This window comes from Perognathus longimembris, chromosome 2 (assembly GCF_023159225.1).
Source record: "Perognathus longimembris pacificus isolate PPM17 chromosome 2, ASM2315922v1, whole genome shotgun sequence".
NCBI lineage: Eukaryota > Metazoa > Chordata > Mammalia > Rodentia > Heteromyidae > Perognathus > Perognathus longimembris.
The window spans coordinates 146,287,072-146,314,949 of record NC_063162.1 but is presented as its reverse complement, the minus strand read 5'-3'; the positions used below and the strand labels follow the sequence as shown (position 1 = coordinate 146,314,949).

The 27,878-nt window shown below is 49.5% G+C and overlaps 1 protein-coding gene across 1 annotated transcript; it reads right to left on the bottom strand.

Annotated features, from left to right (window-relative positions):
* On the bottom strand, positions 1 to 26,083 carry Arhgef5 (Rho guanine nucleotide exchange factor 5). The gene is made up of 17 exons (XM_048337738.1): positions 25,877 to 26,083; positions 18,586 to 19,151; positions 18,387 to 18,533; positions 16,084 to 18,324; positions 15,485 to 15,547; positions 14,757 to 14,821; positions 14,306 to 14,559; positions 9,899 to 10,059; positions 9,186 to 9,338; positions 8,778 to 8,907; positions 8,432 to 8,506; positions 8,021 to 8,110; positions 6,268 to 6,425; positions 5,486 to 5,647; positions 3,934 to 4,004; positions 1,686 to 1,790; positions 1 to 1,191 (listed from the first exon to the last, which is right to left on the bottom strand). Exons 2-17 carry the CDS (start codon positions 19,137 to 19,139, stop codon positions 1,034 to 1,036), a joined length of 4,587 nt encoding a protein of 1,528 aa, XP_048193695.1. The 5' UTR covers positions 19,140 to 19,151; positions 25,877 to 26,083; the 3' UTR covers positions 1 to 1,033.
* Between the last annotated feature and the right edge of the window lie 1,795 nt (positions 26,084 to 27,878).

Below are 27,878 nucleotides of genomic sequence, written 5' to 3'. Positions count from 1 at the left end.
AGATATTTCTTTTATTGTTACCTTGGTACAAAGTTAACAGACATGGTTGGTGCAGTGCAGGACTCTGGGCTTGGATTTTAGGACTCTTTCCATTCGACCTGCTGCCTTTCACAAAGAAGATAAAACAGCTGCCAGGAGATCTTCACAACAGTTCTAGTCAGAATAGAAACTCACGAAGGGTTCGGTTTGCCACACCCAGCCTGTACCTGTACCTTCTGGGAAGAGAAGACATCTGAGTGGGTTTTCAAGACCCATCACCAATGACTTCTAGATCTTTCCACAGACCTCTGAAGCCACAACAAGCAGAATAATTGTCCAGATCTTAGAGGTCATGGAGCAAGAACCAGCAGCTGCCAGACCTTGGACACCATCTTGGTCTTCCACATCAACTAAACCAAAGGGCAGGAACCCTCAGGGATACCATATTTGGATCCTTGTTCCATCTCAAGGAGCCTGAGAAGAAAACAGTTGAAGAAGTGCCAAGTTTATTAGCGTGAGAGACTGTCACCCTCACGTTGTCACCGGGAGACACACGGGTCTCAGAGCTGCACACACTGAGCTCACACCAGGAAGTAAGGAGCGTCTGGAGGAAGGAGAGATACCTCAGGGGCCACAAGTTGACCTTCCTATCCGATAGGCAAATCCCCTGGAAACAAACCCTTCCCTCAGTCAGATGCTGTTTCACGCAGAGCCAGGCCCCAGACTTTGGTCAGCTCTGAGTCTGTTCTCTGGCAGCAGAGGATGTTTGCAAACTACATGGTATTAGAAGTAAAGTTCCCTGGCTCAAGCACCATCGTCCCTTAGCCTATGAGAGAAGGATCCCAGAGTCCAGTGCGAAGTTCTTCAGCGTATCCCTCCCAAGAACAAAACATACAGAAGGAGGCCTTGGGTGAGTGCCTGGGTGATGGGGCCTTCTGGTGCTTTCCTAAGGTGTGGGGTGTGTTTTGATTGGGGGGTCCACGGAGGTCCTCTGAAGCAGCTAGCTCCCAGACCAGCTTGTTCTTATGCTCGGAAGATGGCTCACAGGGAAGAGCTAGGCTTGCTGCTCCACGAGCTGCAGCTTGGCCGTCTTCACGCGGTGAGCCTCCTTCAGGTTCCTTGCGCGGACCTCTGGGTTGGAAATGAACTCCACTTGTTGCAAAGGGAACCAGCCTCGCTCCCCATCGGACAGTCTCATTCCTTCCAGCCAGCCTGTTAGCCGCAAGGGTAAGTGCAAAGAAGAATTACCGGGAAAAGGTTTCTGTGGAATTCCCTAGGCCTCCTTCCCCCAAACTTTCCTGCATCCTGAAGCTGAAGGAACTGGGGTGGAGGGTGAGGGGATAGCGTGAGAAATCCAGCCCCCCCCCCCCCAATATGCATTGACACATAGACCTTGGTTCTTCAAAACATGACCTTCCTTGGAAGGAGGTTGGTGCAGACACTAACGGTAAGCTAAGGCCATGCTGGAGTGAGGTGGACAGAAACAAGAAGATGGGGAGAGACTGCAGTTATGCTGCTAGATGCCAAGGAAACCTGGGAACTACTGGACTGGACAAGAGAAGAAAGTTCTCCCAGAGGCCGCCGAAGGGGTAGGCCCACACCTCCATTTTGTCCTGTTACTCTAAGCCACCTGCTTTGTGATGCTTTGTTAGGAGAGCCCCGGGCCTTTAATGTCCCTCAGTGTCCAGTGTCCAGCCCCCCCTTACCGTCACTGCTTTGCTGAGTTACCATCACCACGTCCGCCTTCTCCAGTGCTAACTCGTCATTCTCTCGGGGCTTGTAGGCTCGAAGGCACTGGACCTGTGGGGAATCTTTGCAAGGAAAGAGTAAAGGAAAGTTAGGAGGAGCTGGAGACTGGGGAGGGGTGATGAAGTGTACCAAGAGGCTAGAAGAACTTGAGGTAAGTCCTTGTCTGCAGACAAGAGGTGATAGGAAAAATCCTCGTCTTGTAATCGGAACACAAACAATATATGTTGTGATCACCTTTAGTAACTCATCACTGCATACACTTGCCATCCAACAGAAGAGCCATCTGCCCCAGGATATGTTCCCTGGCCTTTTATTTGTTCATGGGTCCTGAACTCTTTAAGACTGATGGTTTGGTTAAGAAACCATGCATCCCTTCTCTAATTGCTTGCTGGATTTTTTGTTAATGTGAGACACAGCTCTTTCTCCAAAGGGAATCATTAATCATTTGTTCTGAGTCAAATAGGGTGACCCTGGCCCAGACACACAGATACAGCTTATTACTCTGAAGAATCTGGTCCATGATAGAAGAGATTGCACAAACTTCTAAAGTTATACATGAATATATTGACTAAACAGTCTGTTGGGGACATCAGGTAGGCAGCTTCCAGGGGAGTGAGGATATTATCTTCTGCAGGTTTGAAGATGTTATTCTTAGCTTGGAGCTTGGTGGACACAAGTGGTCTGCTACATTTAATAATACATTCCACAAGTGTTACCTAATAGTCTGAGGGACATGAGGTCAGATAAGAGGCAGGTAATAAGAGGCTATTAAGGGGACTCAGGATAGCCCAAGATAATTGTGGCTCCTGATGCAACATCCCGTCATGAAAGTCGGGTCCATGCATGAAGGTTGGGCCATCCACCCAGATGTAGCTTCTCCAGGGAATGTCAACCCAGAGCTTCTCCCGTAAGACTATATTATAAAATCTGAGCTTGTGGATCCTTCTTTTTCTTCACAAGGCCAGAGTGGGATTGTGAGAGGTGTGCCCAATGGAAATCCAGCCTGACCTAAGCAAGGGACTCCATACTCTAGGTCTTCTGTTTCGCCATCCATAAATGATCAAGATGGCCCCTGATCAAGAGGACCAGGATGATTCTGGAGGAAACCCCAAGGTTTATGTTTACATACCTGTGAAAACCAGGTAATATTCCCATGAACATAAAAGTTCCAAGTTCAGAGTACAGCCGTCATAAAGGCATTCTGTCTGACCTGCATTTATTGCTCTCTTATTTCACAACCCTTTCTGTTTGGACAGAAGACAAATACAGTGCTGCTTGTTTGTTTGGTGGTACTAGGGTTTGAACTCAGAACCTTGTATTTGCTAGGTAGTCATTATGCTCTTGAGTCATACTCCCCCCAGGTAGCAGCTCGATTTTTTTCCGTGCTCGGACCGTGATCTACCTAATCTTTGCTTCCTGAATAGCTGGGATTGCAGGCGTGAACTACCGAGCATGGCTAGATTGCTGCATTTGGATTTTTATTCTTTTTCCTAAAACTTATTCCCATCTGCAACTCCCAACATCGAACGAAGGAGGAAGAAGATGAAGGTGTTACCATCTCCTTACCCACCAGGTCTGAAGCCACTGATGCGGTACGCAGTGAGAAAATTCTCCTAGTTCCTTTTGCAAGGTTCTTTGCATTCCTTTACTCTTTTTAGTCACTAAAGTCCACGTGTCCTGCTGAGTTCTCTCTCTCTCTCTCTCTCTCTCTCTCTCTGTTTACATATACTAGGGAGTCATTGCTGAGTGGACAGGCAGAAATCAGTGCTTGTACTAGTGCATACAAATCACAATGTGAGCGAGCCAGGGGATGTGGGTGCTCAGTGCTAAGTGGTGTTGGCCATCTTTGTGGGAGGGGTTCGGTCAGGCAAATCTGCGTTGCTTGTCTTCCTGCCACCCCCATTGTAACCACACTGACCCTTACTTTCCCAATACCTTCACGTAGGTAACTCAAGGGAAAATCATAGCAACCCAGACTTGTGGGGACACATGTATTTTAGAAAGAGCAAAAAGCAGTCTAAACAGGGAGGGTCTAAGGCAAAGGGTGGTTTTAAGCAGGGTTGGGGTTCGAGGAGCCAGTGTTCCACTGAGGTTCTGAGGAAGAGCAACACGCGGCCACTCCGCACTAAACTACCACACAGGAAGAAGGCCTTGCACCCTGCCCTTCCAGGCCACTTTTTGTTGCCGCTCAGACCTTTTACTCACCATAACACTCCAACAGGTCCAGCTCCTCCCTTGGCATAGCCAGGGCTGAGATCCAGCGGAGCTTTTCACTCCTGAGAAAACAAAGGAGAGGCTTAGCTTCCGTTATTCTGGGGGTGTAGGAGGAGAGCCAGCGGCATGGAAGGAAATGGCTGGCCACCGGCTTGTCCACTTCAATGACATCAAACACCAAATCAAGGGGATCCTGCCTGGCCGGGAATATGGAGCAGCCTTGAGCTATGCGTGAATGAGTCTTGTCACACTTGACTTTCCCCCTTCACTTTCTAGGCTTTTCTAATGACTTCTGATATCTTCCCATCGGGGGCCAAAAGTAAGATGGATCGAATATAAACATGCAGATTTTCCATTTTGGAAATTGTGCTGAGCAAAATGTTCACTGGCCTTTAGATTTCCTCTATCATGTTGTATGATTCTGGACAGCCCCCCTTCCCCCCCCCCCCCCCCCCCCCCCCCCGTCTACCTCCCTTCAATCAAGTGTCTGACCTATAGGCTGCCACTTCATTCTTGCTGCTAGTGGGACCATGGCCTATTCTGCAATCATCTGAGGATTTCTGCATTATCTTTGCATTTGCTTCCAAAGGTGCCTTGGCCATTGAGAGCAGGCAATCCTCCTCTCCCAGGAGGAGGTGGGCCAAAGCACTGAACAAAGCACACATCTGCATCTGATTTTCTGGCACATGTAATATCTCACACACAAAGGCCTGTGTCAGCTTCTCTGTCCCACAAGCAAATATAGGTATGGTGTCAACAGCCTCACCCCAAAGTCACAAACTCCAAAGCATTTACAACATGAGGAACCTCAGATATGAACTGGGTTGAACAGTTTTTTAAAAAGACTCTTCTCTCTTTGTGACAATATCGACAGTACGATCATTTAGATGTTCCCTATTATACTACAATACTAATACTATATACTACAATACTAATACTATAGATATAATACTAATTGTAGTATAGGTATAAGACTAATACTACAAGTATTACGTACCAGATTTTACAGGTATGATTTTTGCTCTCAAACATGTATGCATGCACATGTGAATACAATAATTTTTTTTCTATTACTATTAAAAAGGTAACAAATCATCTTTCAAATGTATGGATTTCAACAGATGACTGAGTCGGGAGATGGGAAGATGGCAGACAGAAGGCAAGTTGTCTCTTATTCACACCCGTCTTGGGTACTGAATGGTCTCTGGCTTGCACCAGTGGGCATTCCTTCACTGGTGGATATAGAAATCTGACTCTTTGCTCAATCCATGCCAGCCCATGTCTTCCTTGTATGTCACAAATATCCCGGTCTCTCAAGGGTAAAAATAGATGCTACGTCTTAGAGATAACTTCATTTCCTCTCCCACCCCTAGGCTCCTGCAATTTGTCTATTAGTTCTTGGGGGTTCAAGTTTCTCTGTGGTGGCTCCTAGTCCCCAAGGGGCTCCCTTAGTGCTGAGGCCCTTGTCTAGACAAGTTTTCTACTGGGTCTCACTTCCTTCCAGGACGCCCACCCAGGACCCCCGCGCCCAGCCCCATCTCACTGAGTCTCCGTGCGGAAGAGGAACTCTGCTTGAGTGCCCTGGGCGTTATGCCGCAGGAAAAGGCGGAAGAGGTTTTTGTGTGGCCCGTGCAGCTTCATTTCACACTTTTCCCCCCGGATGGAGGAGAAAGGAGCATGGTCAAATACCAGGAAACGGCTGCCCCTGCAAAACACAAATGTTTCCGACATGATCCCCAAGGTTCCATGCTTCATTCGCCCCGTATCCCCATAGCCAAACACCCTAGCCTTAGCATCTGCAGCCTGCAAACATCCCATAAAAAACACAAGAGGGTCCTAACTGGTCCCCAAGATGGTAGGTAGCTCCCGGGTACAGACTTGTTGCCTAGATGACAAACCATCTGTGTAGTGTAAAAGGTTGAAGAGAGAGAGAAAAAAAAAAAAAAGACCCAGAAGTTTTCTGAGGCTCTAATGAGCAAAGTCAAGGTCTGAAATTAGCCAAGTATTTATTGGCTAGCAGTTGAGTCCATCCCAACGAAGTCAAAAGTGGGCTCTTGTGATAACACGATGAGATAATCTGGTGCATCTCGCTCTGTGTCTGTGACCGCCTCCTGGTCCTATCATGGGATCTCATGGTATACTTTGGCAGGATTCCTTTTCTCTTCTCTATGCAATGACCTAGCGCTGTGAGTTAAGCCACTGGGAAGAGAAGAGCAGGGATCCTCTAGGGACAGGACATTTGAGCTTTCTGTGTCTGTTTGAGGCCTTCCCTCTGGCCTCATCCCACTCTGCTCTGGTACCCGGCCTCCCATCCCAGTCACTGACTCTCGGGGCCGGGACAGCAGCAGGCAGTCATTGAAGAGATGCAGGTGGACTGGACGTGTGTTCAGTTTCCTTCGCAGCCCTGGTGAGACACTGAACTCAAGGGCCATCAACTCTCCACTCTTCACCAGCCAGCGAGACTGTGAAATGAGTGGGAATATCTACAGGGTGGGAAGAAAGACAAGGCAATGTCACAAGTAGGATACGCAGGAACTTCTGCTAAATCTTACCCTCCTTACCAATCATGACTTCCATATTCCTCCATTGCTAAAAATTCCCTCACAGATTCTTGTTTGTTTGTTTTTTTCTTCTGGGCCCTTTAAGTACACTGCCCACTGGTGAATGATTCTCATATTTACATGTTAGGGCAAATGGCAGGTGCCTGTGGTCCAGCAAGGGGAGTGAAAATGTGAGAAAGCCCGAAGTGGCGCTGTAGCTCAAGTGGTAGAGTGCTAGCCTTGAGCACAAAGAGGCTCAGAGACAGCATCCGTGCCCTGAGTTCAAGTCCCAGGACCGACTAAAACCAAAAATCAAACAAAATAACAACAAAAGAATAATGTTAGAAAGCCCCACCTCAGAGTCTGGAACTGAAGAAGACTGAGAAAGTCCAGTTCGAGTATGTTAGGAAACAGGCAAGGCAAAGCAGGATGTGTTTCAGAAGTCAAATGACTAGGGACAGTTGTGGCATCTGGACCTTCTGTGATTATGACCAGAGACAAGAAAGGAGACCTCAGAGTCAGACGTGGGGTTCAGCATACAGAGTTGGGAGGAGTCCTGTGGCTCAAAGTAGTAGAGCACTAGCCTGAAGCAAAAGAGCCCAGGGAGAGCACCCAGGCCCTGAGTTCAAGCCTCACAACCAACACAAACAAACAAAACAAAACAACAACAACAACAAAAAGAGTACAGAGAGCTAAGAAGGAGCTACATGGGATCCTTCCTGAAGGGTCCTGAAGGAAGGTGGGGGGAGACTGGGAATCATGACGCTAGTGGGCTAGAGCTAGACTATGAACAAGAAGAGCTTTTCCTGGGGCTGGGGATATAGCCTAGTGGCAAGAGTGCCTGCCTCGGATACACGAGGCCCTAGGTTCGATTCCCCAGCACCACATATACAGAAAACGGCCAGAAGCGGCTCTGTGGTTCAAGTGGCAGAGTGCTGGCCTTGAGCGGGAAGAAGCCAGGGACAGTGCTCAGGCCCTGAGTCCAAGCCCCAGGACTGGCAAAAAAAAAAAAAAAAAAAAAAGAAGAGCTTTTCCATCTCTTCTAGGGAAGTAAATATAGCATCTGTTCTAGTTGAGATTTTAGATATGGAATCTGTTTCTTTGGTTAAAATTCAAAATGATGGGCTAAAACAATAAATACCTGAAATAATCTTCTAAAGGCTGATACCAAGGAAGTCTCTCCCATCCTTCCTTCTCTGCCTGGCTCATTTCACAAAAGTACTTCACCCTTAGATAACAACTGTTCCCTTCTCCTGCTTATCATCTTTCAGAATTTACTTATGCACACACACAGACACAAACAGGGATTTTTATCCTCTACTTTTATACCAAAAGCAATACAATATTCACACAGCTCTATTCCATCCCTTAACAATACGTCTTAAGTGACCAGAGTGGGCATTTTCATGTTTTCAGAACTACAACAGATGCACACATTGGAAGGTTAGAGGCTGCGGACAGCGTGAGTGAAATGACTCTATATAGAACATGCTAGAAAGGCTAGAGAAGAATAGGTAAGAGACCAGAGATCAACTTACTTTGCACTCAAACTCAATCTTCTGGCTCAGGTAGATCAGCTCTTCCGTCCGCCGCATCCTCTGGACATTGTTATTACAGTCTCGGATCAGCTAAGGGGTGAGCGGGGCCAGGGAAGGGAAGAACACTGTGTTAGAGAGTCTGACCTGGGAGTTCCGGCAAGCAATCAGGAAATACGTGGCACCGCTCCACTCTTTCCCAGCAGGCTGGGATGGAGTACAGGCAGGACCAAAGTCAAGTCCTAGGACACGGGTGTGTTGGTATGACTCTATGGTACATTCCTGGCACAGGAGGGCTGGTAGTAATGGGAGCTCACGTCCCAGATGTGGAAGAGAAGTCTAGAGTCATGGTCCCTGGGGAATTTCCCTGCGAAGAGGGGGAAGAGGACCCGAGAGGACGCAGTGTCTGCTCACCTCCTCCAAGGCATGGTGTGCCTTCGTAGCCTCTGCTTCCTCTGAGGAGCCGGGCTGTGATCTCTTCAGAATGTTCTAGAGAACACACAGTGGGTGAGCGCTGAGTGGGAGGAAGGAATGGACACATGGGAAGAAGGGGCAGAGACTGGCTGGTGGAGAAGCCCTGGGGACACGATGTTAGCAGCAAACATTCCTGAGAAAGAAGTGTGTGGACCGCAGAGACAAAACGTTCACCTCCTCCACAGGACGCAAAGACCCAAAAGAAGAATGATGTTCCTTTGCCTGGAAGCTTCTTGGGTCATCCCGCTGAGCTAAGGGAAGGGGACCAGACAAGGAGTCGCCATACCTGAAGCAGCAGCTTGAGGCGGGTGATGCGCTGGAAGGGCAGTATCAGGAAGGACTTGAGGGAAAGGCGCTGGCAGATAGGGTCACTCTCCAGTTTCTCCAAGACTTCCCGGAAGTTGCTGTTGCTGTTCCTACGTGAGCAACGAGATTCAGGGGATTTGGGGAGGCTCCATAGAAAAGATGGAGAACGGAAGGTTAGTGGGACACTGGAGGCTGGGAAGGAATGGTGAGAGCTGATGTGCAGGGAACCGAGAGGGGGACTCAGGACATGCAACACAGAGTGTGGAGTAGGGGCTGGAGATCCCAGAGCAAGCCCAAGAACGTACTGCCCCAGCACAGCATTCTGGGCTGTATTTCAAGATCACGGCAGGGCAGGGCACCCAGGGGGACAGATGGAGACCAGCCTCACATTAAGCTCTGGAAAGTGCGTTCCTGATAGGTCTGGTTGGTGACATAGGGCAGGTAGACCCGGCGGAAGTCTGGAGCATGGTTCAGGACGACATCGCACACTTGAAAAGAGAAGATGTTGTTCTCGAAGTTTTCTTCTAGGTCTGAAAGGAACCTGAACAGTATTGAAAGAAATCGCATGAGTCTTTGGTGCCTCACTTCAGCAGCTGTCTGAACCCTGCTGTGCCTTGAGCTAGTGACTTCCATCCAACTGCCTCCCCTTAGCTCCAAGCCCCTTGCAAGCCATGCATTACAACTCTCTATGATGGTTACTATTCTCCTCATGACTTAGCTCTCTGATTTGAGAGCTCTATTTCTTATTCTGTCTGTATCCTGTTCTCCAATCTTTGTATGATGTAAATACCTCATCTCCAATGCAGAGCATGCTCAAACTATTTCCAGAACCTCAGCCCAGAATCTATGTAATTTCATTCTCCCCCTGTCTCCACTCTCTCTGTGTGTCTCTCTCTCTGTCTCTCCCTGCACCGCCCCCCCCCCCATTGTTTTTGTTCTTCCCACTCCTATACCATCAGGCATCACTGAGGGGGCCGAGACCCAATTTTCATCCTAAACTATGACAACACGAAGGCTTCTAAGGAAGGAAAGTCCCACCAAAGGCTCCATGCCTAACGACAGAACGGCTGAGCAAGCGGCCTAGGTGAGCAGGGGTCTCACATGGTGCTGACATCCCGCACGTCCTGCAAACGAGAGAAGAGCCACTGGTGGTCCTGGTTGGAAAGGATGGTCCGGATTTGGGAAGAATGTTGGAAATGGTCCACAGCTATGTTTAGACTGCGTAGGTAGGAAGCCTCTGACACGATGAGCTCAAATTTTGCCTAGGAAGTGGGAAAGCAGGAAGAGTAGTGGAAAATGTTCATCAATTCCCTGGTATATGCCAGCCACTGAACAATATTTTAGGGGGAGAATTTTGAACAAGACATATCCTTTTCGAACTGAAAGCCACCGCAAAGTCTAACTTGATATGGGAAGCATGGAAAAGAGTATTTGAGTGTGGGTGTGAAGAACACAGAAAAGCCCTCCAAAGATGTGTAAAAGCAAATATGCTTTCAAGAAACCTCAATAATCACACACACACACACACACACACACACACACACGATAACTATGTGAGGTTGTGATATGTTCATTCCATTTGTTATACATCGCCACAACAGCACAGGGTAAACTTTAAAAACACTAAAATTGGTTTCTGCAAAAAGAAACCTAGGGCTGGGAATGTGGCTTAGTGGTAGAGTTCTGGCCTAGCATGCATGAAGCCCTGGGTTTGATTCCGCAATAACACAGACACAGAAAAAGCCAGAAATGGTGCTGTGGCTCAAGTGGCAGAGTACTAGCTTGAACAAAAAGCTCAGGGACAGAGCCCAGGCCCAGAGCTCAAGCCCCAGGACTGGCAAACAAACAAACAAACAAAAAGGAAACCTAAATTAATTGAGCATCTTTTAGAATCAAATATACAAGAAGAACCAAGGTCTGAGGCCACAGAGGCAAACAGAGATGAGAAACAAGGTCCATCACAACACAATTTACTCTCGCTAGGAACCAACCCAGATGCACCTCAGTAAATGTGGTGCATATACAATGGAATTCTATGCTCCTATCAGAAAGAGTGACAGTGCCCCATTTGTAAGGAAATGGTAAGACTTGGACAAATCATAATAAGTGAAGTGAGCCAGACCCAGCAAAACATAGACTCTATGGTTTCCCTCATTGGTGATAATTAGTACATGTCTAGGATAGACCTAGCAGAAGACCACAATAGCTCAATAGCTATGTACATATGAGCATATAAGATGAATGCTAAGTGAAATGAAGTCCAAGTTACGAAAATAAGTAGCTTATCGTTGTTGTTATTTTCAATATGCCATGTGAAATTATACCATTTTCTTTTGTCTTTCTTCCCCATGGTTTCACCCCTGATGTCACTGTAACTGATTTTGGTACCCCGGGTATTGTATATATGTTTGTTGGAAGTAGGGAAGGGAAGGGGAACATCAAAATGGAGAGGCAAAGGGTAAAAGGGTAAATGCAACAACAATACTTAGAAGACAATATGCAGTATACCAACTGTACAAATGGGGGGGCGGGAATTTGGGAGACGGGAGGTGGGAGAAAAATGAGGGAGGAGGTAACAAGTTTGATAAGAAATGTACTCACTGCCTTACATATGAAACTGTAACCCCTCTGCACATCACTTTGACAATAAATAAAATAATTTAAAAAAGAAAGTCATGTGAACACTGTAAAACCAAATAGATTTAAGGCAAAGAAAAATTTTAAAAGGAGTTAATGTAGGGGAATAACTTGATTCTATTTTTACTGAATGAAGATACTTCCGAGCATAGTGAGAGAAAAAACTGGGAGGAGCAAAGAGCCCTTTCCAAAAAGCAATGTTGCAGAAGATTAGAAGAGAAATGGGCATGAAGAAAAGTATGCCAATTCATAATTATTTAGGAAGAATATTTAGACAGACTTAGTTTGAGGGTGGAGCAAAAGACAAAAGTCAATGCTTTGGTTCTTGAGTTGGGCAACTGGGTGAATGATTAAGTCACTGACTAAGCCAGGGTGCTCTGAAAAAGAAATGCATGACTTAGGGTATGAAGATGATGGGTTCAGATTGGGGTTTGGGGATAAATGGAAAAGGTGCAGGGTATTTGAGAACAAGACTGTACAGATAAGAGTTGTATGGGAAAATCTAGCACTCCAGAACTTGTTTGGAGGCTCCAGCAGGGGGCGCAATGACTGATGGCTATGATGGGCAGGCTCACGCTTTCCATCCAAGCCTATGGCTTCTATATAAATGTGTGGATAGAAAAGAGAAATTGGCAATTACTTGGATAAGCAGTGACAATGTCCAGCGACCCTACCCTACAGCACCACTGACTGAGGGTATCACTCACAGTGGCTCATTTGACTTCTCTACACCTGAGTTTTCTTGTTTTATGCGGCTATAGTGCCTTCCACCTAAACAGATGTGAGTGTGGAACAAAGATGAGTTTGTTAAAGTACTGTGTAGACCCCAAAGCTTCTAATTTATGAAATGAATGTGTGTATAGTGACTTACGGGCCTCTCGTTCTCGCTTTCAACAAGCCCAGGGATGCAATAGGAGCCTGGTGGCTTCCTATTTTTCTGGAATAGCAGAGACAGAGACAGAGACAGAGAGACACAGAGACAGAGACAGAAAGAGAGACAGAGGGACAAAGGCAGAGAATGAGAGCACTAGAGTCCCTGTCATTTCCCATTGATGAATATACAATGGATCGATCATTACTTAAAACACATTTAAAACATGTGACTAGAACAGGAGCCTCAAGTCTGAGCTTTAAAAGGCTTTTAAGTGTGTGTCTGTCTCTGTTTGAATTGAGAAAAACATTGTTTATTCTTAAGACTTTATGGGCAAAATTTTCTTTCTCTCTAACTCTGAAGAGAGAGTGTGTGGAGACGTAACAGTAGGATTTTTCAAACTATGCACCATACATTAGGGTAAGGTACATTTGTATTTTCCATTTAAGCCACAGTGAAAGGTAGGCATTGTTATTCTCAACCTATAGATGAGAAAATCTGAGAATCTGTCAAGGTATTTGAATGGTCTAAGCTTACACAGCTACTACATGGCGAAAACAGTTCAGTCATTTCAAGGATTCAATACTAGGTCTGCCTGACCTAAAATTAAAATTGCACTGAAATCTGAACTCAGGACTTTATGATAGCTAGACAGTCATTCTACCACTTGAGTTATGCCCCAGGCTATTGTTCTGGTAGTTATTTTTCAGATAGAGTTTCACCAATTACAGACCTAGATCTTTCTGTATGTGGCCTTTCAGGGAGCTAGGATCACTGGCATGCACTGGCATGTCTAGCTTATTAATCAAATGGGAGGTTATATAAACATTTGGCCTGGACTAGTCTAATGTCTGCCTCCTGAATATCTAGGTAGGATTACAAGTGTGAGCCACTGTACCTGGCAGCATTTTTTTGTTTGCTTTTAGTAATTACTATATACTAAATATTTACCTTTTTTGGTTCAACCAATAACTCGTTGTTTCTCACTTTTATACATAAAGAAACATTGCCTTACAAAGATCAAGCAATTTGGCCAAAGTTAAATGGCAAGTATGAAAGTGGGTTTTACCTAATTACTTAAATATTATTCTGTTTTACTGCATCTCGTTGTCTTCCTGGAAAAAAATGTTCTACTCATATTTCAGACAAATTTGGGAGTATGAGGTGTCTTCTATGGAAAACTTACTAATGATAGTTAGATACTGATGGCTCATGCCTGTAATCCTAGCTACTCATGAGATTGAGATCTGAGGATGATGGTTTGAAGTCAACCCTAGGCAGAAAAGTCCATAAGACTTTTTATCTCCAATGAATCAGAAAACATTGGAAGAGGAGGTATAGCCCAAGTGTAGAACACCAGCCTTGAGCACAAAGGCCAAGAGAGAGTTCAATGCCCTGATTTTAAGACCTAGTTCTGGCACAAAAACAAAACAACATAAAACTATCCATGAGACTAGCTCAGAGCCACACACACAGCCTCCCTCAAAGTCTTGTTCTTGGATGTGATAACCAAGAAAGGCCATTGTAAAACCTTTTTCTTAAGCCTTTGTTAGATCAGTGGACACACCACAACTGGTCCTTTTCCATACACCCCACCAAAAACCTGCTATGTATCTTGACTGAAGAAAACTTTAGCCTCGCTTGAACTCCTGTCTACCTTGAAGCAATCAGTGCTAATGCTATTTCCCACTCATTCCCATAAATTTAGAGATGACGTCATTCTGCATGAGGCCAAACCAGTAACAGGCAGGAGCCAATGTCCCATGGCATTAAGAAAGCGAGGATGAGAGCTAGTGCTGGCATTGGGAGAGCAAGGGATGCAGAGGACTGATGACTTCGGTTGACACGCATATGGGAGGTAAGGCCGAGTGGGGACAGCCTGCTCTTGGTGGTGGTGGTGAGCAGAAGGTAAAAAAGGCTAGTAAATAAGACTTTGCAGTCTTATGCTTTATCCCTCTTTATCCCCCCAGACCCTTCCCCCACCCCACCCTATGTGGTACCTCTTGCAGTTTTTGGTCTTCGTGGGTCATGGACAGCAGCACAGTGCTGTTGCGTACCACAGGGATTTCCTGCCAGAGGGAGCCGCTGGAGGCCATGGAAAGGCGTTGCAGGTAGGACTCAGAGGACACCAGGGTCTTTCGGGGCTGCCGAGGGGAGGCCAGGCCCGGCGCCTCTGCCACGCTGTCCAGCCGCTGCTGGCTTTGGATCTCCTTGTTCAGAACGACATCGCTGTATTCCTGGTAGAGTAGCTGGGCTGCAGGGGTGAGGGCGTGTGGGAGAGGGCAGGTGAGCTGAGGTCCCAAGAGAGACAGAAGCCGCCAGCTGCTCCTGACCTCTTGCAGCCCTCTGTCTGAGGGACATCCCTTCCCCTCCCACCGACAGCCAGGAGCCGCTGTGCCAGCTTGGGCAGAACACAACCCCCAGCCTTCCGATCGCTTTCAAGTTACTCACAGGAGTTGATGAGCTTGGAACAGCGCCTTGAAAAGCCTCCCGTCCTCTCCTTTGCTTTCTTCTCTCTGTGGGGTCAAGGGAAAGTCTGGGTATTTGCTAGCCATGCGATGCAAGACTTCCAGGTGTCTAGGCATAAGGGGCGTCTCTAACCTTCCTGACATGTGCTTAGATTTCGGGAACAAGTCCCTAGGACAGGCTTGAGGTTGTCCCCTGAACCACTTGTGGGTAATTCATAGCTTTTATGGTTGCTATGTATTTTACATGGGGATTGGTTCAGGGTCAAAGGGTTTGGAAGGACAGACAACTTAGATTTGGGGAGAGAACAGGGTAGCTTCCTACCTTAGACTCCTGATGTCTTCCTGCCCCCCCGCCTTCTTATTTGTAGAAGACAGGTCCCAGCCAGAACCTTTACCGACTAAAATCCTAACTCAGAATCTTAAATATTGTCATCCTAAGTGAAGAGGGTCTAGGTGTGTGTGTGTGTTAGAAGAGGGAACAGGGGCTGGGAATATGGCCTAGTGGCAAGAGTGCTTGCCTCCTACACATGAAGCTCTAGGTTCGATTTCCCAGCACCACATATATGGAAAACGGCCAGAAGGGGCGCTGTGGCTCAAGTGGTAGAGTGCTAGCCTTGAGCGGGAAGAAGCCAGGGACAGTGCTCAGGCCCTGAGTCCAAGGCCCAGGACTGGCCAAAAAAAAAAAAAAAAGAAGAAGAGGGAACAGCTCACCGAAAAATCACTGTGTCCAAGGGGCCAGGGAGTCTTCCCACGGAGGGACTTCTTGAATCTGAAAGTGGAGATGGAAAGTGGGTGATGGGAAAACAGATTTCGGAGGAGATCTGAGAGAACATGAAGAAGGTACGCTATAGAGCGGGAGATGCAGAAAGAAAAGAAAAGCAAAGACAGAGAAGAAAGTGCCAGAGCATATTGCAAGAGATCAGAACTATGTCCCACACCGTATATATGGGAACGGGAACTGGACAAAGAGAGACGCCTCCAAGAAGAACCACTGGGAAGCTGGAAGGTGGACCAGGCCAAGGCCACATTGGGCGGGGTGGGGGGGGAGGTAGACGTTAAAGTAAGGGCCTGGCTGATCGGGGGGGGGGGGGGGGGGGAGGGGATGGGCAAGTGGAGGATGCAAAGGGAAGAACATCTCAGTAAGCTCAGAGGCATCCAGGGGCTTCAGCGTTGCAGTGTGTGTGAACTGAACTACAGAGGAACCAGTAGGGGCCCTGGGGGCACAGAAGAGGAGATGAGGCAGTTAAGAGCTGGGGAAAAGTTGACCTCACAAAAACGTGCCCGTGCGTGGTCCCTGCTCTTACTTACTTGAGCCCTCAGGCAAGATGGAAGGTCTGCGCAGGCCTTGCCGGTGCCAGCCCTTGTGCTTGCTGGGCCCTTCACCAAGGACAACCTGTCCCCCGCCATCGCCGCCCTCGGGTGGTCTCCCGGGGTCCCGCCTGTGGGGCCAGCTGGATGCCTTCTCCAGCTGGGGATGGCTGGGCTTGTCTGGTTGGCGTGTGGAGCCTACGCCGGTTCTCCACGCACCGCTGGCCCCGTCCTGGGGGAGCGATCTTCGTACGGGTCCCTTCACAGAGGCCTCCAACAATTCTGAGAGCCCCGCTTCCATCTTACCGGGGTTCTGGAGCTCGGGGGTCCAGGGCGTGGTAGGGGAAGAGGGACTTAGAATGTTTGTCATGTTGCTGAAAGCCAGGACGGAGGGCATTTCACTGTTATTCCTACTCGGGGGAGCCAAGGGCTCTGCTGATCTCCCCGTGGCTGGGGGCCAGGAGGTTCGTCCAGCAGAGGGGGCCGTGGACGCGGCCCAATCCTGGCCCAGGGGTCTCTGTTTGTTTTGACCTGAATTCAGAAGTCCCGCCTGAGTGCTCTTGCTCCTCCCCCTGGTCTTGGGGGGCAGTGGGGGTGGTTCGCTGGCAGGATCCAGGAGGGGCACAGGTGGCAGGGGCCTGTACATCCTTGAGACGCCAGCCTGGTGGGACTGGGGCCCATCGGGAGTTGGGGGAAGTGGTTTGTTGTATCTCAGCCTTGCAGGGTCAGAAGTCTGACTATGGTGAGAACTGTCTGGGGTCGATGGCAGGGGTCGGTGTCTCCTTGCCATGGAGGGGTCAGGAACTTGGGGAAGGGGGCCTTCAGGGGGTCCATGGAGCCCTGAACTCAGGGTCATGGGAGGATGGCTGTATCGCTTCTGTGTGGGGGCCACATTGGGAACGCGGCCACCTCTGTCCCCCATGGAGGTGTGGGTGTGCCTCTTCTCCAGGGGCGGAGGGGGCAGAGGCTCTTGGGTTCTCCTATCCATGGGGGCAGTAGATAAAGAGGAACCACACGCCGGTGCCCCTGTGGCAAAAGCTGCATTCTGCGGGGAGCCCCATGGCTGGCTGCCGTGGGAACCGCTGCGTGTCTCTGTGTTGGAAGAGTCCCACGTCAGCGTGGATGACGCCGTGGGGTTTTCAGAAATGCTGCTGCAATCCCTGCCACTTCTCCTGCTCCTTCTTGGGGTCACAGAGCCATAGATGGCAGGTTTGGGGGGCCTCTGAGGTAACTCTGAATGAGAAAAGGAAAGGGACCTGCACCCCAGGTCTGGCGCCTGTTCTGTCCTGTGGGAGCCGGGGAAAGAGTTGCTCCTTTGGTGTTGGGCAGCCCCGGGGCAGTGGGCTGGGCTGCTACAAGAGCTGTCCACGTGGGAAGCAGCACAGGGATCCGCCGGGGGCTCTGCATGCAGAGCATCATGGAGGGCGGCCACGGGAGTCTCAGAAAGCCCTCCGGCAGGTGGGCTGCGAGTCAGGAGAGGGGCTGTGGGGGGCTCCTTAGGAACGGCAGCTGGGGATCTGGAAGGTGACAAGGTAGCTGCGATGGCAAAGACTGAACATGGGGTCCCTTCTGGGCCAGACACACTAGCGGAAGCTAGCTCAGTCCTCTGGCTAGATATTGACCCCTTCTTTGGCTCAGCTCCTCCAGAGGCCGTTCCATCATCAAGCAGTTCCCCGGAAGCAAAGGCGCTGGGCAGAAACATGGGGTCAGGATGATGTCCTAGTGTCTCCGGGATAGGAGTCAGAGCTCTGGGGGTCAGCTCCTCAGGCCTTGGATCTGTCAGGCCACCAGGGATCTGAGTCAAGGGACAAGAAGTGTCTGGAAATAAGTCACAGGAAGAGAAGGCCTCAGGCACTACCACAGGCATTGCAGAAGGTCTGTTGTGCTCCTCCTCCTCTTCTGTGCTTCTCTCCTCTTCCACTGCCTCCGGCCTACTCCTGTCCTTGCTCTCTCGCTCTTCCTCACTTGATCCGGCCCCTTCTTCCTGCTCCTCTTTGCCTGCTAGATCCTGATCACCTGGCTCTCTTGTTATTTCCCTCAGCTTCCAAACTAATCTTTGATTCTTTGCACACTGAAAGTCCACCCTACTCTCTTCTTCCGGCCTCAACGTCCTCTTCCCCTGTTCTGCTGCTTCTGGGCTTTTCTGAGCCGGAGTCCTCTCCCTCACCTCTCCATCACACACAACATAATTCAGATCTTCCAGTACCTCAAGGAGCCCCTCTCTTTCCCCTTGTCCTCCACACCTTCCAGCAGCTCCCATCTGTTTCTGGTTTCCCCGCTGCTGGTCTCCCTCTTCACCATTCACTTGCTCCCTCCAAAGTCCATTAGGATGAAGATCGTCTCCCAGCGATCCTTGTCCCCGAGGTCCTCCTGGCTGGCCATCCTGCTTCTCCAGCCCTGTGGCCTCCTGTGGACTGAGAAGCCCTTCTTGCTCTCGACTCTTCGGTGCCTCCTTCGACGGCCTTCTACTGCCAGGGGCCCTTGTCTGATTGGTCTCTGCAAGCTGCTTTTCGGAGAGAGGCCAGAACGTAGTGTGGGCAGATGTGTCTGGAGAGGTGTCATCCGCGTCTCCTTGTCCAGTTCCCGGTGTCAAAGGAGAGAGTTCTGGATGAAATTTCACCTCCACTCTGCTGTCCACTTCGCTGCACACTGAGACCAGGTCTGGCCCTTCACCTTGGACAGGGCAGGCCCAGAGTCCTGGGAGAGCTTGTGTCCGCACTCCATGATCTTCCAGCCCCTGGCATGCTGCCTGCTCAGGAGCGCCGCGGTCCTCAGCCCCAGCGATTTCTTCTTCAGCCTCCACATCTGCAGGGCCTTCATGGGGAAAAGAGGGTTTGTGCTCAGCAGCGCCGTCACTCGCGTCTCTGAACTCTCCCGGCGGCGTTGCCGAGCATCTGCGGCCTTCCGTCCACTTGGAGGATGGATCCGGAGCGTCGTGACCTTCAGGATCCAAGGCTGGGATCTGACTGCTCCTCATGACAGCTTCAGGGATAATTGTAGGTTCTTCTAGAGCAGGGATGGGCGTGGAGGCTCCATGTGGGGGCTCCTCAGCCTCCATCAGGGCTGAATCCTGAGGAGGAATACAAAGGTTTCTAATGTCACATCTGCCTTTACTGACTGCACAGGAGAGCACATGAGGAAGATGGGTAGGACATGTCCTTGGCTTTATTTGGTGCTCAACACAAAAAAAGGTACAACAAAATAAGCAATGCAAACGCCTCATTGAGCTACTCATTAGTACACATTTGCCTAATGACCCTATTAAGTGGAGGGCCATTGGTCACCAATGAAACAAACGTGTCTTCACGGAGCTTGCCATCTTGCAGGGGAAACAGATAAGCAACCATTCAATTAGGGCGTAAGCCCACTGCTCAAAGTGCCAAGAGTTCCCAGCGGTCATTGCCCTGCAGATTCTATGACGTCAATATCTGCTTCTCCCTGGCGACTCTCCGGACACCCAGTGACTCAGCCTCACATAACTCACAGACGGTGTGTGACACACCCTTGCTTTCACAGCCCAGAGAAGCAGAAGTGGAATGGCACCTTCCTTCCACACCAGGGGCATGGGAGTAAAATAGGTCAGGCTATTACAGCCAACGAGAAAGGCACTGTCGATACAGTTTCAACTCCTTCACACAGGGCCTGGATTTGACTCAACTTGGGGATGTTTTTTATAGTGTCTAGCAAAGCCTTGTCACTAATGAGTGATTTGATAACAGCTGTTATAAAGGGTAGTGACAACTAGACTTATTCTATGGAAGACAGCCCATAAAATTGTGCTACTTTCATTATCTTGCTCTTGCTCTTCTCCTTTCTCGGACACTAAGGAAACTCTCCCCATTGCTTCCCAAGATCCTGACTTTACGGTTTCTCTTCCCACTTCTATTTCTTCTTCTTCTTCTTCTTCTTCTTTTTTTGCTACCAGTCAGGGCCTGAGCACTGTCCCTGGCTTCTTTTTGCTCAAGGCTAGCACTCTACCACCTGAGCCACAGCGCCACTTCTAGCTTTTTCCTATATATGTGGTGCTGAGGAATCCAACCTAGGGCTTCATGCATGCTGGGCAAGCACTCTACCACTAAGCCACATTTCCAGCCCCTAGACTTACCTTTAAAAAATTTCCCAAATTGATGTTGATGGTGTTGGTGGCTCACATCTGTAATCCTAGCTACTTAGGAGGCTGAAGTCTGAGGATCACAGTTCAAAACCAGCCTGGGCAGGATAGTCCTTATGAGACTCATTTCTCCAATTAATCACCCAAAACACCAGAAGTGGTGCTGTGGCTCTTCTGTGGTAGAGTGTTAGCCTTGAGCAAAAGAGCTCAGGGGCAGTGCCCAGGTCCCGAGTTCAAGCCCTATGGCCTGCCCTCCCCCCTTGTCAAATTGTATCTCCTTTCACTTCTCCTTGGTAGCATGGACACAAGTATCGTTATGTGATCGCGCGCGCATTTTCACTTGCTGTCTGTTGAACCCACCCATGATAGGCTATGTGAGACGAAGAGTGACCTCTGTCTTAGTCAACCATCTGCAACTGGCACAGCACTCAGCCCATATTATGTGCTTGCTAAATAAGCATTTTCCACTTAGAAAATATTTCTTTTTCCTTTTCCCTTCTGGCTCAAGCGTCTCCATTTCTTAGTCAATTAGCAAGTCCTAGTGATTCCCATCACCTGCGTTCCTGGAAGTGTTCCGCTGTTTGTCACCTTCATGGTAGAAGGTGGCGCCTGCTCCGGCCTCTTGTAGGCCACGGTGGCAAGCACGGCCTGTTGGTCCGTCTCCACACAGCTCACTCCATTCCGGGTCATTCTCCACACGTCACCTACGCGAGCTCCAAAGCATCACGTCTAGTTCAGATTCGTCAGGAGCCTCTGACTATTTCAGACGACATGCAAATCATCCGGCAGAGTTTAATGCCCAGCAGCTCCTGGCCTCCGCCATTTTTTCCATAGCTCCTACCATGAGCTCTCAGCTCCCGGGCTTTTGCATAAACACTGCCTGAAGCTTAGTGGTTCCTCAGCAAAGATGCGTCACATGACTGGAGGGAAGAGCACGGAACCTGGTGCTAGTGGCTCACACCTGTAATCCCAGCTACTCAGAAAGATCAAAGTTCATCCTGCCCTGGCAAGAAAGTCCATGAGACTCGTCTCCAATTAACCAGCAAACACCTGGGAGGAAAGCTGTGGTTCAAGTGACAGAGTGCCATTCTTGAACAAAAAAGCTAAGGGACAGTGCCCAGGCCCTGAATTCAAGCTCCTGTGCTGGTATGCACACACATACACACACACACACACACACACACACAGGAGTTAAGGGTGCGGTTCAATTTTTAGTTGTGCCTTTTTTTACTCTTTACTAACTTTAAAACAATTGTAGGGATCATTCTATCTTGGATAAAATTATATATATGTATATATATGTGTGTGTATATATACATATATACATTCACATATATGTGTGTGAGAGACAGACACAGAGAGAGAGAGAGAGAGAGAGAGAGAGAGAGAGAGAGAGAGAGCATCTAAGGCTAGAACTCAAGGCCTGGGTGCTTTATTCCTTAGCTTATTCCCTTTGCTTTATTCCTTGAAGCTGGTGCTCTACCATTGAGCCACAGCTCCACTTCTGATATTGCAGTTTGAATTTAGGGCCTCACACTTGCTAGGCAGGTGCTCTACCATGTTAGCCACACCCCCAGCCCCATTTGTTTTAGTTGTTCCAGATAGGGTCTTGTACTTTCACCCAGGCCAGTCTCAGGTCTCGACCTTCTTACTTCTGCCACCCATAGCAGTGGGATTACAGTTGTTTACCCCACTGAGCTTGTGTGCTGAGTCTCACTAATTTTGCCCAGGCTGGCCTTGAACTGGGACCCTCTTGATCTCTTCTTCCAAAGAAGAGATGATTGCAGATGTTAGCCCCCTTTAAAGATCCCTATCTTTAAAAAGGCTGATAAAGTATTTTCTTTACAGTTCTAATGCAAAATAAATAAAATAACATTTAAAAGTTCACTGCTACCTTTAATGGTCATGTAAATGGTAGCTACCATTGACCTAAGAAATGATAAGTATAAGAGAGAAATACAGGATGTATAAGGTAAAGGAAACCTTGGAGACAAAGAAAACTTTGCTCAGTTTGCAAATGAAGAAGTGAGATGTCAAAGACCCCAGACAGACATTTGCTCAGATGCCCTAAGCAAATGGTACAGGGGAGCCTGGACCAAAGTCCCTTGACTTAAGTCTGTTGTAAGCACCCAGAAGTCTAGCTAGAAGATGACCTTGGTCAAGGGTAGATCCGGAGCCCTCCTCAAGCTTCCCCCAACCCTGCGTCTTTCTGGTCTGCTCTGGTTTTAAAGAGGAAGCCCACCAGAATGCTGCTGAGCCATGCATGCACATGCGCACGCGCACACACACACACACAGAGAATGAGCCACCCTTGTGGTCTCTGTGCAATGGAGCCTGACATAACCACATAGGCTGGTCCTGGGCCACGCTACAGATGTAGTATGTGACAAGTTCCTCGCCACCCCACAGACACAGATACCATCTATATGGGACAAAGAGATAGGTTCAACAAGTATACTCAAGTGGAAGGACTTTTATACCCTTGCCAGGCAACTGACAGTGTGATTTTCTCAGTTTGCCCTTGAATACAAAACAACAACAACAATAATATGTGACTCAAGTTAACATTATTTCTCTACAACACATGAAAGAACCCATATGCTCACTAGATACCTTCTAAAACTTGTCACCTACCTGCCTAGCAAAAGGCCCTATAGAGAACTCTGTCCTCTCCCCTCAGCTGAGCCTGTATTTTTCCAGGATTATCCTTCCACCAGGCAGTCTTCAAATTTATAATGTTTCTGCCATACCCCATCCCTGGGCTTCCTCTTTACATGCCATGTGCTACGTGGATACTTTTAATTCTGATGTAGAGACAGTGTCTGTCTGCCTGGATAAGCTCTAATCACACTGTGTCCACGTGTAAACAGTCTGATCACACTGTGTCACGTGTAAACAGTCTGTGCACACCTGGAAATTTCAGGGGCCACCTGTGTCCCAACTATGCACCCCAAAGAGAGAAAGACCCTGTAGTCTGTGCTTGATCCTGTCCTACCAATCATCCTATTGTGTTCAGGTATGACACAACTACAATGTGACAGGAATTCTGTAAAACACAGTCTTACTCACATAAAGGAATTAGAGGATTTTTTTTTTTTGCACTGCCCATTCCGTTAAGAGTACAAGCACCCTCCCTTCTCCTGCAGAAATGAGTAATGGCTACAGTTCTGAGCACAGGCAGAGACAAGGTGAGGTATCTTGGTGATGTGGACTTCCTCCAGCCTCAGGCATTTTTACATCTGTACAATCCCCAGCAATCTGTGACTTCTTACAAGATAGTCTCAGGTCACCTCATTAACAGCTCAGCCTGCTCTCTCCCTTCAAACCCTCAAACACCATAGCTTGTGTCCATTTCAAGTCATCAGGAGTAAAACGGTATCTCAAAGATACACCCATCCCCACTCATGTGATTTATTCTTCGAACTGATTTACATGTTTTTGAGTACCCTGCTTCTCAAATTTTCTAGAAAAGTCTATTTCAAACACTCTTGACTTAGAAACACAAATCACTGAAGTACTCTTGAGACTGCAATACTTCTGAGTTTACACTTTACTTCTGTCTAAATTAGGAAAAATGTCTTTTACCCCCAGCCTCCCCCCCCCAAAAAAAAAACCTTACTCTCATTTTGGTTTAGAAAAGGAAACTATCATGTCTAAGTTGCTGAACTGTGTGAAACTACTGCCCCTGCCCCTGATACGGCAAGGAGATCAACATCAGGCTGGTTTTCTGAACCACTGACTCCTAAGGCCTGTATCTTATCCACTGTGGTTGGGAGGTCCTGCCAGCCCAGTGAAGATAAACATTTTTTTATCTAGTCCCCAAATGTCTGGAAACATCATGCCATCTACTGCTTCATTAACTATGTGGTCTAAAAATACGTGTGGCAATGCCAATCACCCACAAGCCACCTGTCGCCTCGGTGCCATCACACCGATGAGAATGAGTGGCCTGTTTGTGTCCCTCACAGAAAGGGACGCCTTGTTCCAGTCCATCTTGCAGACACGTAAGTGTGACCTGCTTCTGTGCCTTCCACAGACCCGGTGAGCGACCCGGCCTGTCTATACCCGAAGCTGGAGGTCACCAGGGTCTCACGCCACTGACAAGTAATGCCTTTTCTGCTCAACCAAAAGAGCCACGAGGGAGCCCACACCACCCAGCGACTGAGCACGCCAGACACCACGAATGACATCTTCTTGTCTTGCCCACAGATGAGGCATCCTATGGCCACAGACAACCACAAACACATCACGTGACAGTCAGCCACCTACTCAGAGGAATCCCGACAGAGGAAGACTCAAGTATATCTGCACTGGCTGGATTCCTCTGAACAGAGGGATTTCCTTTCCATTCCTCCTGTTTTGCTCTTTTCCAGTGAGACAGCTCAGCTCCTCACATCCATGCCTCCACACCACACCCTCGCTGGGAAAGGACACCCCATGCCTTCTTTCCCAGCCCTCTACCCCCAGCCCCTGCAATGGATGTGGCTTCTCTTTCAGGCCCACAGATAAGTGGTACTCATGCCCCCTGGGGCCTGGGCTAGGAGCTGCTTCCTATTCCAGATGTAGATCAAACAGGAAGTCCAGGAAGAGGACACATTGGGGGCTGTTTTGCTGGGGACTGGGGTTTGGGCAGAGGCCAAGGATACCAGAGCAGGGAATGGGAGAGCAAAGGAAGAAGGAAGCTCAAGGGAAAAGCACCTTCTCTCCCCCGTGTGTGTTGGGCCTGCCCTTCCCCCCTTCTCCATCTGACAACAGCGCCCAGGCCAGAGTTCACTTCTAGGTAGACAGAGGGCAAGACTGTCTTGGAAATCCAAGTTCCAGGAAGGGAGCAGGGCGAGCGAGGGGACTGGGATCTAAACAAGAACATCACCATTACCTCGCCCAGAGCCCATCCTTCCGGGAAGAAGGCAACTCTAAAGAATGCTGAGAATCGGGGGGCTCCCTCCGACAGTGCTTCCTTGTACCCTCACCTCGGTCTCCGGGCTGTCAATAGCTCCCTTTGTACATCCAGTCCCTCAGTGGAGAACGCTGCCCCGTGACTCGGCTGTGACAATGGTGGGGCTCGCCAGGGACAGGCCACTGGGGGAGCGGCGGGCCACGGGGCGGGAGAGGGGTGTTTACACAGACGCGCACGTCTAGTCTAGGTAAGATGCAAAGGAAGGCCCGGCCCGGGCACCAAGTAAAAAGCAACAAGAAGGAAGGAAAAGAGGAAGAAGGCAATGCCAGCTCCGCGTACGGAGTCTCCAGTGGGTCGTGGCTGTTCCTCGTGCTCGGGGTTTGCCTCCCCCGCCCCCCCCCCCCACCCCGAGGCTCAGGTGGGAAGAAAGAGCCCAGATTTGGGGCTCTGGGAACCATAATGGGGCAGAGTGCCCATTTCCAAGGCGGGGGATCAAGTTGGAAGCCCCGTTTTCAGACGCAAGCCCTTCCCGGCCGGCAGGTCCCTTCCTCTTCCACCCTCCCCCCACCTCACCCCCCTACCCCGTCAGGGTCCGCAGCCCCTCACCCCGAGTCCTGCCCAGCGGCCCGGCCCCTCCTTTCCGGAGCCTGCGCCCTGGGACCTGGCTGGGGCCGGTCCCCGGGGAGGCCTACTTTCCCCTAGCTTCCTGTCCCTGCCTCACCTCCGCCGGGCTCGGAGGTGGCCCGCGGGGGGCCCCCCGAGCCCCGAGGGGGAGGAGGGCACCCACCTGGTCGGCGTCACATACTGCCTCGGCCCGGGAGTTCTCCTCCAGCTCCAGGTCCGGGTCCGGGTCTCCCCCCCCGCGGCGCGCGCCCGCCGGCCGCGGTCCCCAGCCAGGCCAGGCAGGCCCGCCGCGCGCCCCACCCGCGGCCCGCCCCTGCCGCCCGACGGAGGGAGGGATCGCTTCTCCGAAGGAAGTTTCAGGTGAGGAAACAGGGACACACCTTCCCGAGGGAGGGCCGGGCTCCCGGGGCGCCCGAGCCTCATTGGCGTGGAGGGAACTCCCGTCAGAGCCGGGAAGGGCCAGCCGGGGAGGGGAAAGCGCCGGGGCCCGGCTCGGCCCGTGCGCCGCGGCCGCGGGGGCGCACGGCTGCTCTGCGGGGCGCACCGCAGGCCACGCACCTCGGCCCCGGGGCGGGGGCGGGGGGGCGGGAGGGGGCGGGAATCCCAAGATCGGATCCCGGATCGGCTGGCGGGACCCGACGGGGCTCCAGCCTCGGGGATCGCAAGGCCAAAGCCGGGAGCTGAGCGCCACCCCCCCCAACCCCGCGCACCCCGAGAGTTCTCTGCTTCCGCGGTCAGCCTCAGGTGTTCACCCAAGCCCAGGGGGGCCCTGCCGGCCTTCGTCCCCGCACCCGCCTGGGTCCCCGGATGCCGGGAGTTGGAGATTTGGCGTTTGTCTATAAGATGTGTTCTCTCTTTTTATAATATAGAGACCTGAAAGTTTCTCTTCACCGATGTTTGATGTTCACCTGTCCCTCTATGAGATCAAGGCCCCCCCTCCCTCTCTCCCCCTCTATGTCTGTCTCTCTGTCTCTCCATACCGCTGTCTCTCTGAACACCTTTATCTCTCTCTGCCTCTGTCTCTTCTTTCTCTCAGCACTGCTCTCATTCTCTGACTCTCTCTTAATCTCAAGTCTCTTTCTGTCTCTCCCTCTCCATTGTGCATCTCAGAAGCAACATATATCCCTGTCGGTCCTCTAGATATCATCTGTTTTGCTTTTGTGTTCCTGAGTTCATTTTAACGTGACTGTTATGTCTGGGCTCCTTTTTCTGTTCTTTCTAGAAGTGTGTGTGTGTGTGTGTGTGTGTGTGTGTGTGTGTGTGTATGTGTGTATGTGTAGATCCTGATGTATCTCCTTATTCATTTGGGAAGCACTGTGTGCTGTTGTTCTGGAAAGCCAAGGAAGACTGGGTGTTTGTCTGTGTCCCTCCAATCACTTCAAAAAATGCTTAAATAGGCTCAAGTATGCACACACACACACACACACACACACACACACACACACACTTCCTTACCTAGAGAGGACAGAGGTTATTGTTGTTCTGTTAATAAAAACACTCCCCAAACACATTCAGGATTCCAGTGTAATGTAAGTCAAGTAGACTCTCAGTGGGCTGGATGCAGGTTCTCTTTCTTCCCTAGCAGGCCCTGACCATTCATTACTCTGTTCGTTACTCATGTTGAATGAGTAGGCTATAATGACAAGGAAAAGGACAAGGAAAGGCAAACAGATTGAAAATGAAGTATTTTTTTTTTTTTTTTAGTGAGAGCTCTACTACATAGAATCATAACTGGGCTCTCAAATGTGGTATTTTTTAAAATTGGAGACAATGCTTGTGAGATCCAGTTATGGGGTGGGTAGAAAAGGACAGGAAGTGGCCCTGTGTTGTTTCGGGTGTAAGGACAGAAAAATTAGCATGACATTTTATGAAATAGGAAGTGGGCAGCCTCATCCTTGGGTTTCCACTGCCCTGGGCAGATGTGTTCACGCCGCCAGATCTCACATTCTCACTTGGTGGGATTCAGGGCCCGCAGACTCAACGTGTCTTCCTTGAATACTGCTCAGGCTCTTCTGGCTGGGTTTTCTGATCCCATGAAGCATATTCGAACTTTTGTGTAACTTCTTCTGAATTCAGTCTTTTTCTAATTCAGATGACTGTGCGCTCTTACCTGTAAACCCACCCTGCTCCGGTTGTTGGGGTTCTTAGTTATCTTGTTTTGGACA